The sequence below is a fragment of the Syngnathus acus genome, chromosome 12 (assembly GCF_901709675.1).
Source record: "Syngnathus acus chromosome 12, fSynAcu1.2, whole genome shotgun sequence".
Taxonomy (NCBI): Eukaryota; Metazoa; Chordata; class Actinopteri; order Syngnathiformes; family Syngnathidae; genus Syngnathus; species Syngnathus acus.
The window spans coordinates 2,699,828-2,714,907 of record NC_051097.1 but is presented as its reverse complement, the minus strand read 5'-3'; the positions used below and the strand labels follow the sequence as shown (position 1 = coordinate 2,714,907).

At 39.0% G+C, this 15,080-nt stretch overlaps 1 protein-coding gene across 5 annotated transcripts in view; it reads left to right on the top strand.

Moving 5' to 3' along the window:
- dcc (DCC netrin 1 receptor) overlaps positions 1–15,080 on the top strand; it is a 219,279-nt gene that overhangs the window by 123,356 nt on the left and 80,843 nt on the right. For 3 of the 5 annotated variants that reach the window (XM_037266286.1, XM_037266285.1, XM_037266284.1), the window contains exons 8-11: positions 220–379; positions 10,822–10,976; positions 11,336–11,484; positions 12,516–12,654. In XM_037266286.1, coding sequence (XP_037122181.1) covers positions 220–379; positions 10,822–10,976; positions 11,336–11,484; positions 12,516–12,654 — 603 coding nt within the window. Of the gene's footprint in view, positions 1–99; positions 380–10,821; positions 10,977–11,335; positions 11,485–12,515; positions 12,655–15,080 lie in introns of all 5 variants that reach the window. The other 2 variants (XM_037266283.1, XM_037266282.1) reach the window with 1 other exon arrangement.

Here is a 15,080-nt window from a genome sequence, read left to right as displayed (position 1 = left end):
CACCTCATTGCTGCTCCTCTCCTCCATTTCCTGCTGCGATGCTCTCCCTGTCCTCCCCGCATCTGGTCCCTCCCTCTACCCTGTATGAACCGTTCACAGAAGCCACACCCGCTCAGTATAGACCTGTCCACACACCTCCTCCTCCCCGCCCGCCTCCTGCTCCGCCTGCTCCTTCTGGCACCCCTTTGACTTACACCTCCTCCTCTGATCCCCCACCAGTGTCCCCCAGCCCAGGCGTTGCCCTTCCCTCTGCCCCCCGCGACCTGGTCCCTGTCCTAGTGTCCAGCCGATTTGTCCGACTCAGCTGGCGACCCCCAGAGGACACCGGAGGATCTATACAGACTTACGGTGTTTATTACTCCCAAGATGGCATTGAGAGGTAAGACTACTTTATTTGTCTTGATTCACTTTGTCTTTGATTCTATATCTGTAACTTCCAGCCAAAGAGTTTCATGTGTCACATAAACAGTTGATATACAGGAACACATTTGTTTCGGCTCCCATCTTTCAAAAACTTTTTGCTGCTTTTCCTGAACTCAAATATGATCGTTTTTCAACTGTATGTAAAATGAAAATACTTCCTATTTCAAAGGAGACATGTTCATCAAAATTGGTATGTGAGTCAAAGTTTCTAGAGAGGCCTTTTATCGACATGGGAAAAGTCTTAGCACTTTGTTAAGCTAAATGAGAGCAAAGACTGTGAGAGAAAAAGAGAGAAAAGTGCTGCATTTAATTTTTTGTTCAATATAAGATTATACGTGAGTACACAAATGTCCCCTGTGTGTTTATTATGATTATATATATATATATATATATATATATATATATATATATATTCACAATTTACAATTCGAGGTTTCCAACAACTAAAGTCGCAGTCATGGCAGCTGTTTCGAGAGATAGAAATATCAGTTCAAACAGTCAGAAGGCAGCTATTGTAAATTGACAAACTATTGCCCTTCAACAATTTAATTTTCACCTTTTTAGTAAACCCTGTGTTTGGTTTACTAAAAAGGTGAAAATTAAATTGTGGTGGGGAAAAAAAGTGCACAACAGCTCTCCTTTAGTGATTCTTCCAGAACAAGTTGAGTAAAGCTATATTTTTTGGGGAAGGGCTCTTTTTTTTCCCTCCAGCATGCTTGTGCCTCAGTTGCACACAAAAATAATGATTGGATGAGTTTGGTGTCGAAGAACTTGATTGGCCCACACATAGCCCTTACCTCTTGTACTTGGAATGAAGGAATTGTGAACCAGGCCACATCATTAGTAACCTCTGACTGATCTCTCTGACATCAAGCCTTTATGACTGAAAATGTTCCACTTTCACTCTTACTAAATAGAATGGAAATAATCCTTAACCATCAAACCCGATGTCCAGATAGGTACGTATGTATTGTCCTACTGCTTTGCCAGGGATGTAAAGAATGCAAGATAATGCTTATGTTGCCCTAGATAAAACTAAATCTGTTGTCTTAATTTGCCAAGTGCAGAGCTATCAATACTATGCTCAGATGATTTCACCCTGGGGCCTATTTTAATGCTGACTTTCCACCATCTCTGTTCAAAAGAGCAATAAAGAGAACCTTGTGCTATAGCTGTGATCCATGAGGAGAACTTAACAGCTTCAATTAATTGAGCACTAAGTAAATGCGGACTGCAAATGAAAAGGTAATCAAAGTTTTAGTAGCAATGGCTACACCTTCCTTGTTTGGAGTTGGTGGGCAGTTATTTTGGAAGAGATGTACAAACTTTGTGTGCTGCCTTCTGAAAAATCCAAGGATGTGGGGTCACTTTAACACTCCACCTTTATTTGAACTCTTAAAACCAACTGTAGCTGTAAGTGTGCCACAGACAGACGGACAGATAGACAGAAAAAAAGATTACCGATTAATCGGCGGACCAATGTTAATAATACATATGTATTATACGTATGTATTTTTTTTTGTCACTTCCAACAACTATATGACCTAAAGATACATTTGACTGTTTAACAACACTTTAATTTTCAAATAGAGAGCGAGAGATGTAGGGATAAAACATGCAAAAAATAAGTGAACAAAACATCTAAACTATTCAGAAATTATTTAAATAAAATAAAAAGTAATCATTTTATAAATTAAAATTGTTACATATTGGAAGTAATGTACAGGTGGAACAACTTTTGCAATGCAATATAAACAAAAGCTGTGTACCCGGTTGTCCATGGTTTCTGTACCCCTGGAATAGGACTGCAACAATGTGAAAATAATGTTTCTTGTTTTAATTACTTTGGGCTGGCTCAAAAAGTAGTTGAATCTATGCTATAGTCTTGAAAGTGCAGAAGCCATTCATCTGAAAGCTGCTGATAGAAAGGACTGATAGTGTAAGTGGTGTATACTAACGGTATGTCAGAGACGGTACTTATATCCCTTCATTACAGCTCTGCTGCACACAGCAGCTCTGAATGTTTAGTAAAAACTCTCTGGGTGACATTGGCAAGTCCCCCGCTGATGTTAAATGGTAACCTCTGACAGTTGGGAGCTCCAGCTGAATGCTTTCACATCCAGGCTTTTAAGCTTTGTTACCTGAGGGACTGAGTTGCCTGCAGTATTTTAGGAATCTAAGTGTTAGGATGGACTGTAAAGCCTTTGAGTTTTCGCCATGAAACATCACAAAATGTGCCAATCATAAAGACTTAGAAAATAAGGCAGATTATACAGACGCTTTTGTCAGTACTAATAACTTGCATGAAAGTAGAGGGGAGTGAGGGAGAGATGGAGAGTAAATGTTACGGTTAATTAAAATCCATAGATACAAGAGGGCAGATAAAGGGGAGAAGAGAGGAAAATATTTATTTCCTGAAAAAATCCAATTTGTTACTAAAAAACCCATAAAATACAAATAATTTTTTTTTAAAGAAATATTGTATTTTACTCTTCAATAAATGGACGGAGAGTTTGAATCAATACCTTCTTATCATGATTACAATTTAATTCCTATATGAATATTATAATGTTAGTGATATTTAACAAGGTTTTCTTTTGGGACGTAGATGAAAAAAAAAAAGTCTCTTTGCTAGATCCCAAAAAATGAACCCGGCATTTGTCATTGTTTTCCTTCACCTTTTCAGCATTATAAGAGTGGTATGGTTGGTCGAACCAACCAATATGTTCTGGGCAGGATCTTGACAAATTCAATTCGGTTATTCCAGATGCACATAATTACGTGGTGTCAAGCTTAATCAGAACTCCTGTCCTCAATGGTTCCTTTCCAGCCTGTTTTTGGTGCAACTCTACTACAACACTCCTAATTCACCTCATCAGCAAGCTCTGTAAAAGCCTTATAACGACCCTGATGATTTCAATCAGGTGTGTTGCAGTGGGGATACATCTAAAACAGGCTGGATAAGAGCCCTAGAGGACCGGACTTGATGACTCGTGTTCTACAACTTCCAAAGGCAGGCATGAGCACTCCGCATGCTCTTTATTTAAAACTGCCCGAGGGTTTTATATATCCGGCCCTCCCTGCGTGGAGTTTGCATGTTCTCCCCGTGCCTGCGTGGATTTTCTCCAGGCACTCCGGTTTCCTCCCACATCCCAAAAACATGCTTGCTAGGCCGATTGAGCACTCCAAGTTGTCCCTAGGTATGAGTGCGAGTGTGGATGGTTGTCCGACTATGTGTGCCCTGCGATTGGCTGGCAACCAATTCAGGGTGTCCCCCGCCTACTGCCCAATGACTGCTGGGATAGGCTCCAGCACGCCCGTGAACCTCGTGGGGACAAGCGGTACAGAAAATGAATAGATGGATGGCTGGATATATACCGTATTTTCCGGACTATAAGTCGCTCCGGAGTACAAGTCGCACCAGCCATAAAATGCATAATAAAGAAGAAAAGAAAACGTATATAAGTCGCACCGGAGTACACGTCGTATTTTTGGGGGGTACTTTATTTGACAAAATCCAACACCAAGAACAGACGTGAATAGGCAACAACACGCTAAACGATATGGCATGCTAACGTTTCATAAACACAAACGAGAAACTGAGAACGTGCCTGACGTAACCTTCAAATAACTATAACATAAAAACAAACCATCTGTGTCACTCCAAATCATTATATCCATCGAAATCTTTGTCCTTTGTGTCACTTATAAACAACGCCGCTGCTGACTCTGGAAGTACTTAGACTTAGACTTAGACTTAGACAAACTTTATTGTCATTTTGTCAACACTGGGTGTACACAAAACGAAATTACGTTGCATACGGCTTTCAACAATGTAGTGGTATTGCGGCTGGTTAAAAAAGTGACATTCTATATAAAAATATGAAATAAGATAAGTATAAAGTACACTACCGTTCAAAAGTTTGGGGTCACAAAATTGTTTGGGTGACCCCAAACTTTTGAACGGTAGTGTATATATTTATTTAGATAATTATTTATAGATTATATATATAATCTTCTGTGTAGAAAATCTTATAATATATATGTATACTTATATTCATAGATTATATATAATCTTATACAAATATAAGATATAATTTATAATATTTAATTCATAATATTTTATTATAATAATATTTACACTACCGTTCAAAGGTTTGGGGTCACCCAAACAATTTTGTGACCCCAAACTTTTGAACGGTAGTGTACATGCGGCGCTGACGTCGGACTTATCGTCAGTTGTGGTTCCAATTATTCCACAGGCCTGTATAACAAAATATAAACTATATATCAAATAACTATTACATAAATAAGTATATCGAACCATCCGTGTCACTCCAAATCATTAAATCCATCGAAATCGTCATCCTCTGTGTCACTTATTAACAACTCCGCTGACTCCTGAAGTCAGTGGATGGTGGAAGTCAGTGGATGTCAGACTCATCGTCAGTTGTAGTTCCAATTAATCCACAGGCCCTGATGCGGTTTAAAGTGAAAATAACGTGAAGTCATAAACTACTAGTAAGTAAGTAATGTGTTAATGATCAAGTAATAATGTGTTGACAATTTCTCATAAGTCGTTCCTGATTACAAGTCGCACCCCCCAGGCCAAACTATAGAAAAAAAAACTGCGACTTATAGTCCGGAAAATACGGTATATAGATTCTTTACGTGTGTGTGTGTGTTTGCGTGTGTGTGTGTGTTTGCGTGTGTGTGGGTGTGTGTATGTATGTGTATGTATTAGGGGTGTAAATCGCGGGTTTTGTCACGATACGATATTGTATCGATACAAAGAACCACGATACGATATTTGCCGATATCTTAAAGCCTGCTGTGATTCATTCACGATACATCACGATATAGTGCTCCACGATCGATATTTTTATTTTTATTTTTTTTTTTTAAATAAAAAATATAGAACAATATCCTGATTTATAACAATTCATACGCAAAATCAACAAGGTACTGCAAACTCTTTATTTAGGAAATTACAAGAGTATTGTAGTATACAAAGTGCTTATTTTAACACTGAACTTTATCAAATTCCTATATTTTTTCTCATATAAGTAAAGAAAAATGAATATTCTTTCTTTTTTTGTAATACCATTAACTTTAAAGTGCATTACTGAACTATTTATTTACAATAATTTTAATTGTCCGTTGAGCCATCTTTTCTTTGGAATCCAAAGTGCTTCCAAACGAATGACTTGAAGCCCAAAGGGGAGCGAATTTCCTCGTCTTCTTAGACACTAGCCATAGCACCAGCCCAGGAGCCGCGTAGTTGTCGGCTCCCCTTTCACGTGCTTGCTCTGCTCACAACACAGCACGCCGCGTACTGCTCCCGGAAAGAGGAAGCAAGCAACAATGAACTGGATTTCAAAATAAAGTCGCGTCTAATGTCCGAGGTCAAACACGGCGATATAAATCGATGTTTACGTTTAGCATCGATGCCAATAAATCGTAGAGCATTATATCGATTAATCGATGTGTATCGATGAATCGTTACACCCCTAGTATGTATGTATATATATATATATATATATATATACGTATATACATACATGCATACACACACACACTTGAATTACTTAAGAGAAATTATTTTAAACTTATGCTCATATCAGCCTCTCCCTTGCTTGTGCATGACTGGTAGTGCGGTGCAAGTGTCAGGTACCAGCACTAATTATCTGCTGCACTGTGGTGAGTGCTGTTTCATCAGTTGCGGTTGCCATCCACCTCCAGCACCGAGGCACTTTTTTGGCTTCAGTTATGGCGCTGTGTGAATAACTGTGCGGCTCCTTCTAGCTTGGTGACCGGATGCCGTTGGTGGAGTGAATTCTTCACAGTCTCTGTTAGTTTTCCCCAGTGTTCCCTTTGTGAAATTGTTTGCAGTTTCACTGTTGCGGTAGAGCAACATTGGCATGGAGCAAGGCTCACATTCTTACTGTTTTGTTGATTTTCAGTTTTGTGTAGTGTTTTTAAAAAGCACCATTTTTCTTCTGCTTCCTTTTTTTGTTTTACTTCTTAGTCGTCGTCATCTTCTACCTTGACTGTAGTGTATGTATAAGTACGCCAAAAATACAAAAATCTTAAAAAAAATATACATCTTGTCTGAATAGGCAGATATGACAAATTCTCTCAACAAGAACAAAAACAAAACAATTTGACAACATTTTAACACCGCTTCAATAAAAAACAAAAATTAAAACGTATAAAATAGGCCATTTACTGTATATGATGAAGACCAACTCACAGACACTGACTTACCTTCAAAACGATCTGAGTTTAAATATTCACTACGGAAAACAAGACACACAGAAGCAGCTACATGGCAGGTGGCCTTACGTCTTGCTAGAGCAGAAATGTAATAATGGGAAACTAACGGCCTCGAAAGTGCACAGATGGTTCACATAGTCTTTGTGAGAGGAGATGATCAGCTGCTGATTAACAACCTTGGTGCATCTCATGATGCTTGACCTGTTCTATCTGAACAAGTGGAGGAGGGATGTGTTGTACATATCACACACTTTAAAGATATACTTGCTTTACTGAGGTTCTCCTGTATATTTTATTAATCATTTTGTGACTTGATTAATACTTTAAAGTGATGAGTACAAAGTGATTTAGGTGGTGTGAGGAATTGTATTTTTTTCCCTTACCCCATGTTTTTATTAATGTAAATTATTATAAAGAAATTACAGTGATCTCCATATTGAAGGATAAAAATGAAAATACAGTGATCTTCTTTTATTGCTGATAATTTATTCCAAGAACACCCATGATAGGTGAAAATCTGCGATGTGGTGTCAATACTTTTACGATATCCGCACAAGACTTTTATAATTGTATTATTAAATACTTTATTGTATTTTCAAACACTTTATTGTATTAAACATTTTAAAGTCAAACTGACTTTTAGAGACATTTTTTAGTGCATTCTTTTCTGCTATGCCACTTGATTCCCGTTTCCTGATTCGCTGTTTAGCGAAAGCCTGTTTTTATGACCTGCTCTGGACGCTGCACGACGCGCGTCAACTTGCCTCGTCATCCTGCTCTGCTGGCATTCCAGCCCTCCTTGTCTCCTTTTTCCTTTCCCCAAATAAAGAGCCTGTGTTGCATTTGTTTGTCCTGTCCTGCCTCGTTCATGACAAAAAAGCGTGAATCAGAGATGCTGCTAAATCAGTCTGCATTATTACGTAGCGGACTGCGGGAGGCTGAGATAAATTGTGGTTAGAACTGCTCTTACAGCTCCAAGCCAATCAGCGGCAAGGATATTGATCAATATGTTCTTATTGGTCTTTTTCGTCTCCTCTATTGGCCAATAGTGTGCTGTAAAGTCAAATAGGCAGACAAAACCCAAGTGTCGCCGCAAAAAGCCGCGATGCGCTGAATTATCTGAAATAGCAGTATTTAATACAAAACCGTGAGGCCGTGAAAGACGAACCGCAAAATAGTAAGGGATCACTGTATACAATTTAAAAATAACACCATTAATGCAATGTCTGGAACGACAGCAAAATGCAACCATAGTTTCATAGTAATCATAGTTTGTTTTTATTGTCCAAGTACCGTATTTTCCGCCCTAAAAGGCGCACCTAAAAACCTAAAATTTTCTCAAAAGCCGACAGTGCGCCTTATAGGCCAGTGCGCCTTATCTATGGATCAACTGATGAATTTGTTGATCCATACTGGTTGTACACAGTGCTCTGCCAAAATGTTTCAGTACGTTTTAGTACGACTAGTAAATTACAAGGTCGCATCGCTTCCCAGCATTACGGCAACTGTAGTCAGGGGGCGTCACCGAATAGCTGTTGTACCCGCGAGGCTATTTCATGTCAAAATAGGCTGCTCTGTTAATGTTTCGAGTAAATCTACGGATCGATATGGAAGGGAAACATAGGTAAGTAGTACCAATGCGTTAGATCGAACTTTAGTCAGTTCCGATCATTTTATAGGAGATCGTTTGAGAAACGCGATTGTTTACACTTTGCTGAGGCTCATGGGAGATTGCGAGCTGAGGCTCGCGAGACTTTGCGGATGGCTAATGCTATTGCGATAGCTGCTATACGTACCAGGCTATTTCATGTCAAAATAGGCTGCTCTGTTAATGTTTCGAGTAAATCTACGGATCGATATGGAAGGGAAACATAGGTAAGTAGTACCAATGCGTTAGATCGAACTTTAGTCAGTTCCGATCATTTTATACGAGATCGTTTGAGAAACGCGATTGTTTACACTTCGCTGAGGCTCATGGGAGATTGCGAGCTGAGGCTTGTGAGACTTTGCGGATGGCTAATGTTATTGCGATAGCTGCTATACGTACCAGGCTATTTCTTGTCAAAATAGGCTGCTCTGTTAATGTTTCGAGTAAATCTACGGATCGATATGGAAGGGAAACATAGGTAAGTAGTACCAATGCGTTCCATCGAACTTTAGTCAGTTCCGATCATTTTATAGGAGATTGTTTGAGAAACGCGATTGTTTACACTTTGCTGAGGCTCATGGGAGATTGCGAGCTGAGGCTCGTGAGACTTTGCGGATGGCTAATGCTATTGCGATAGCTGCTATACGTACCAGGCTATTTCATGTCAAAATAGGCTGCTCTGTTAATGTTTCGAGTAAATCTACGGATCGATATGGAAGGGAAACATAGGTAAGTAGTACCAATGCGTTAGATCGAACTTTAGTCAGTTCCGATCATTTTATAGGAGATCGTTTGAGAAACGTGATTGTTTACACTTTGCTGAGGCTCATGGGAGATTGCGAGCTGAGGCTCGTGAGACTTTGCGGATGGCTAATGCTATTGCGATAGCTGCTATACGTACCAGGCTATTTCATGTCAAAATAGGCTGCTCTGTTAATGTTTCGAGTAAATCTACGGATCGATATGGAAGGGAAACATAGGTAAGTAGTACCAATGCGTTAGATCGAACTTTAGTCAGTTCTGATCATTTTATAGGAGATCGTTTGAGAAACGCGATTGTTTACAGAGGGCTCGTTGGTTATTGGCTAGTGGATGCATACCGCAACCCTAGTCAACCTCAGTTTGATGCAGTATAGCTTCTATTTTATGCGCCTTATAATCCGGTGCGCCTTATATATGGACAAAGTTTTAAAATGGGCCGTTCATTGAAGGTGCGCCTTATAACCCGGTGCGCCTTTTAGGGCGGAAAATACGGTACTATGTATGGTAAAACACAGAGGGATTTGTCTCTGGTACACTGACAGAGCTAGAAGGGGGCCAAGGGCACACTGTCCCACTGAAATATGGTTGGAAAAAGAGGGAAAAAAATTCCTCGCTCTGCCAGTGCTCTGGCAGTTGAAGTCACTATAGTACGATGGCAAAAATGGTACTCCAACTCTCTAACTCTTTCTTTCTTTCTTTCTTTCTTTCTTTCTTTCTTTCTTTCTTTCTTTCTTTCTTTCTTTCTTTCTTTCTTTCTTTCTTTCTTTCTTTCTTTCTCTCTCTCTCTCTGTCTCCCTTCCTTCCTTCCTTCCTTCCTTCCTTCCTTCCTTCCTTCCTTCCTTCCTTCCTTCCTTCCTTCCTTCCTTCCTTCCTTCCTTCCTTCCAAAAGATTGTCTTGGAAATTGTGTGGGTAGTGTTTGGAAAAAAAAATAGGTGATAGTCTCGTCATATTACAAGTTCTAATGAAATGTTAAATGCAAAACTTTTTAAGTGTAATATATCATCGTACATTATTATGGGATGCCAGGCTTGAGCACCTGCTTTGAACACAGCTAGTTGACTGAGATAGATTGGTGACGATGTAAAAGTCATAAGCGTGATATTCACATTCTCATTTCACGTCTCATCAACAGAAACAGACATGAACACTTAACTTTCTTGTCAGCAATGACATGCGGGAAATTAAAATTCATTAATTTTGAATACGGTTAACAGCCATACAATGCTGTTCAGTATTTTTAAACAGTTAATCTACATCTCTAAAGACATCATGAAGTCCAAAAATGGATTCCCCTCATCTTTTTCTCTCGTCAGTGCAAGAAGTGCAATTTGAATGATACGCCATGAAACGGTGTCACTTGCAGCTAGTTTTGTCTCATCTCTGCTTTGGTAATTAATTGCGAGAATGCAGTGATGCTGTTATCATTGGATTAACTGTAGTTACTGGCCGATTGGCTAAATTACACCTAGATTATCGGCATTGTTACAAAATATAATGAGGTTGTCTTTTTAATGTTGTGGAATTTTAAAATAGGATATTGATTTTGTCATTTTTCAACAGGCTAAATGGAGTATTAGAGCATTAGACAGTTAAGGCCATCTAGATGAGTCCTAAATGCAAATGACAGTCTACAACATAATCGTATTTGAGGAAGAAATTGAATCTTGATATGTCGAATGACAAAATTATCTTTATTGTTTTCCTGTTACAGGGAGAGGTCAGTAAATGTGTCGGAGCCTGAGTCTTTGGAGCTGATGGTTTCCAACCTGAAGCCAGAGGAGACTTATAGCTTCAGAGTCATTGCTTACAATGATGTGGGACCAGGAGAAAGCTCCAGCGCCTTGAGGATCACAACCAAACCAGACCGTGAGCTTGTTTTCTGATTTCTTTTCTCTTGTGTGTTTATACATGTTTTGTTATTACACTGAGTTGGGTCTTGTTAAAACAAAAAAAAGGAGTTTAGTTTAATGTGAAATTACAAGTCAATTATTGCAATGTTTATCAAATATCAGGAGAAGATACGTTTGGGTTGGAGTTAATATTCAGTCTGGAATTCAAAATATTGGAATTTCTTAAAATGTGTTTCTACGTTTTGCAACAACCTTGTATGAGGGTGATACACAACACACATAACATGTATATGTATAACGCATGCGTATGTGCACACGCACACAGACACATCCTGATTTTATAAGAGCTGTGTCCCCCCCTCTTCTTTCATACAGTCCAGGTACCCAGTAGGATACAGTCACTACGTGCTGAAGCTCTGTCGCCAACCTCCATCCAGATAAATTGGGAGACCCCCAGTGCTCCAAATGGACCTATCTTTGGCTACAGAGTGCTCTGGACAGAGAGCCTCTCAAGCAAGGAACAGGTCACCACCATACACTATGCATGCAAATCACACCCTATTTTTACATAATTCCAATTTATAAGTGTTTGGGGACCCCTGTACTCATCTGCATGTGATCCTCCATGTAGATGTAAATGAGGTGAAAACAGTGTGATTAGACAATCAGGAGTGTGCGCATATCTTCCTTGTCAGACGTAATGCGTGAAACAGATTACGCTTAAAACACGTTTGTCCCGAATATAATATGCCTGATTGATTATCTGATGGGTCATGATTATGAACCGCACTAATTGTGGGGTCTAACGAGCAAACGTATCGTCACTCGTGCCAGTTAACAAACTTTTAGGTGATGTAAAGCCGAACAATTAAATATTAGCCATGTCAGTTAAATATTAGATTAGATATTAAATTCCAAGTCTGGCACATTTTTCCATGTCTTTTTGGTTATCTGATGTGGCATTTTATCATTTTTGTGTGTTTGATTTAAAAACTTAGCAATCAGTCATTTTCCCATTTGTTTGCGTTTTTGTTTTTTGATGGGCAACTAAAAATGGAAAGTGAAATTCACCTACAAAGATTTACAATACAGTTGGAATTTGGCAGATTATTCTGCGCCAAGCTGGGCGTTTCCGGGTAGCCAAAATGTGCGCAATTCACGTTTGACAATTTGGGGACAGAAATTCATCCAAACTACTGTATGGCTAAATCTAATTCCGGCACAATAGGTGTTCAGGCCGACAGATTTTGAAAAATTGAATTGACATGAATATCAGACAGTGACACCATGGAAATAAACAAATATGCTATTTATTATATGATGTTCAGCCTGGCGTGACTTGCATCTTTTTAATTGAGTTACATGTCTACCGGCTGCCATCAGCCATTATTTTCTCTATTTAAACTATTCTTTCATTCATTTATTGTCACTGCCTGCCCAATTTTCTGTTGGAATCGTTAAATTATATTTTATACTGTATATCAAGAATGTGTCTTTCTTTGGTAAAAAAAAAATCGACCAAAAAGTCGAATTCCTCTTATTTGTGTGTGTTCAGAGTGTCGATGTCAATGGACTGAACTATAAGATGGAGGGACTCAATAAATTCACACAGTACACCGTTTCTGTTTTGGCTATTAACCGTTTTGGACCCGGCACTGCCTCAGAGAACATCATTGTCACCACACAATCGGATGGTGAGTGTTTTACCTTTTCGTTTTTTTAATTTGATGAATATTTTTCTTTTAAATCTTTGAGCTAAGCAATCAATGCTGAATTTCAAGTTTTAAAATTCCTGCTTCTGAAACCTTTAATCTCTATTAAGCTTTTTGTATCAAGACTTGGTAGTTTCATATGACGCGCTTCATGGTTGCTGGGTTAGTTGGTTAGTCTGTGTGAGTGTGTGTGTGAGTGTGCATACGTGTGCTTGTGTGTGTGTGAATCTCTTCTGCTGTCAGTCGTTTCACTGGGGACCTTGGATTTTTAATTAAGCACCTCTCAGTGTGACACTCTCACACACAAACGCACACATGCACACCTCTGTTCTCCTCTTTGTATGCAAATAATATGTCCTTGCATGATTGTTCCCAACTGGGATTTAAAGTCCTCCATCTTTTTACAATGCGCAGAACATTTACAACAATACACTTATCTTAACTTTTTAAATTTTTGTTTACAGTATTACATTTCTGGGCATCTTGACACATACCAAAACAAAGTTATCATTCCCCCTGCTATCCTTTTTTGTCGTTGACGTTTTATTCACTTGAATACTGGAATGGATGAAGATAGGCAAATATTTTGACAAATTAAGTTGTTCTAGATTGTGAATTTGTTAATTTCTCTTACTTTCAGTCAACAAGAGACAGCAATGACAATATGAAATAAAAATTCAACATTAGAGTGACTATCTCATTAAATCATGCAAGAAGCCTGAAGCGTTCGTTATACATTTTTGTAATTTACGATGATTGCAGTTCAATAGTAAAGTCGAGCTTTGAAATGTGACAGCTGTTAAGCAGCTTCTCAGATCATTGAGCTTTAAAATGCGGTAGTTTACAACAAAAAATTAATAGAGTAATACAGTGTTACAGCATGTCATTCACTTTTTTTAATCAGTAGAGTGATCACAGCTGTCTTGTTTTTTTGTGGACCACTTAGAATTTATGCATAGATTGATGAATGTCAGTGTGTCTTTTTCAAACTGAGAGCTTCTGTCTACAGCAAATGTTATTGAAAAAAAATGTTACCAAACTGTACAAGCAGATGACTAGACAAAACGACTTTAAAGCTAAACTGAAGATCTATGTTTATCCGTCCGTCCGCCCGTCCGTCCGTCCGTCCGTCCGTCCGTCCATCCATCCATCCATCCATCCATCCATCCATCCATCACACACAATAGTGTGATGAAACTGTGAAACTTGAATTAAGCAGCAAAATTCCCATATGTTTATCCCTCTCAGGCCATTGTGCTGTCAACTGAAAATGACGCCAAAGTTGCCAGGTCACAACCAATTACGACTGAGATTCAAAAGACCGGTGAGCCGTGATTGGCTATGACCTGAAACGGCAACGGTGATGTCATTTTCAGTCATAAGCAAGTGGCAAAATGGTCGCAACCTGAGGTGGATAAACACAGGAACACTGTGTTTCGGCAGGTTGGGCTGCACAGAAGATAATATTACAAAGAAAATTTGGGGGTGAACATCCTAGTCCACAATTAACTGAAATGATATAGTATAAGACCCTCACATTTTTCAGTAAAATCAAGTAAAATGTTACTGTGCTTTAGTCTGTATCTCTTGTAATTGCTATGACTGGAATATCTACCTGGACATAAATTTGTACACCTAAGTCCTGCCCAGGAGGTAATGTCATCATAAATAAACTTGCATGCATAGACAGTGAAAGATAATGGAGTCATCTGTCCAGCTCCAGTCGCACGGCACAATGATCTGAGACTAAGTGAGCACAGATACTGACTGGTTGTATTGTGCATCTCCCCATCTGTGGCGCTGTGATAACCATGACTTGTGGCCTAATTACTCTCGCTCACACTCAAGCACACATTCGTAAGCGTACACCCACTCACACAGACACACACGCAATGAGCAGCTGAATCAATAGATAAGCTGCGGACAGTTAATCAGGTAGGTCGTAAGACAGTGTTCGTTCAAAACATCCATCCATCTTCGTCTGCTTATGAAGAGGTCACGGGGGCAACAGCTCAAGCAGAAATGCTCAGACTTTGGGATCGTGAATTACCAGGCAAGCCAAGAGACAAAATGTTCCAGCTAAATACGTCTCAAATGCCAAAATGCTAAAATTCACAAGGCCACTGTTGACAAATATTAACAACAGCTCCTGATCTAAAATCCTCAACCAGACAATGAAAAACTAAAAAAGGAGAGGCATAATCTAAAAATTTTAACAAGGAACAGGAGGAAACAAAATTTAACTATTCCAACGTCCAGTGAAGAGAAACAAAAATCCACAATATCACAAAATTATAATGATATTTTACACTGATTGTATTAGCCTGAAAATCCAGACTCAACGCTGTGCTAGCAATTGAGTCTGGTCACAGTCACCTGAGCATACAGAGAGCAGCATGAACCAATCA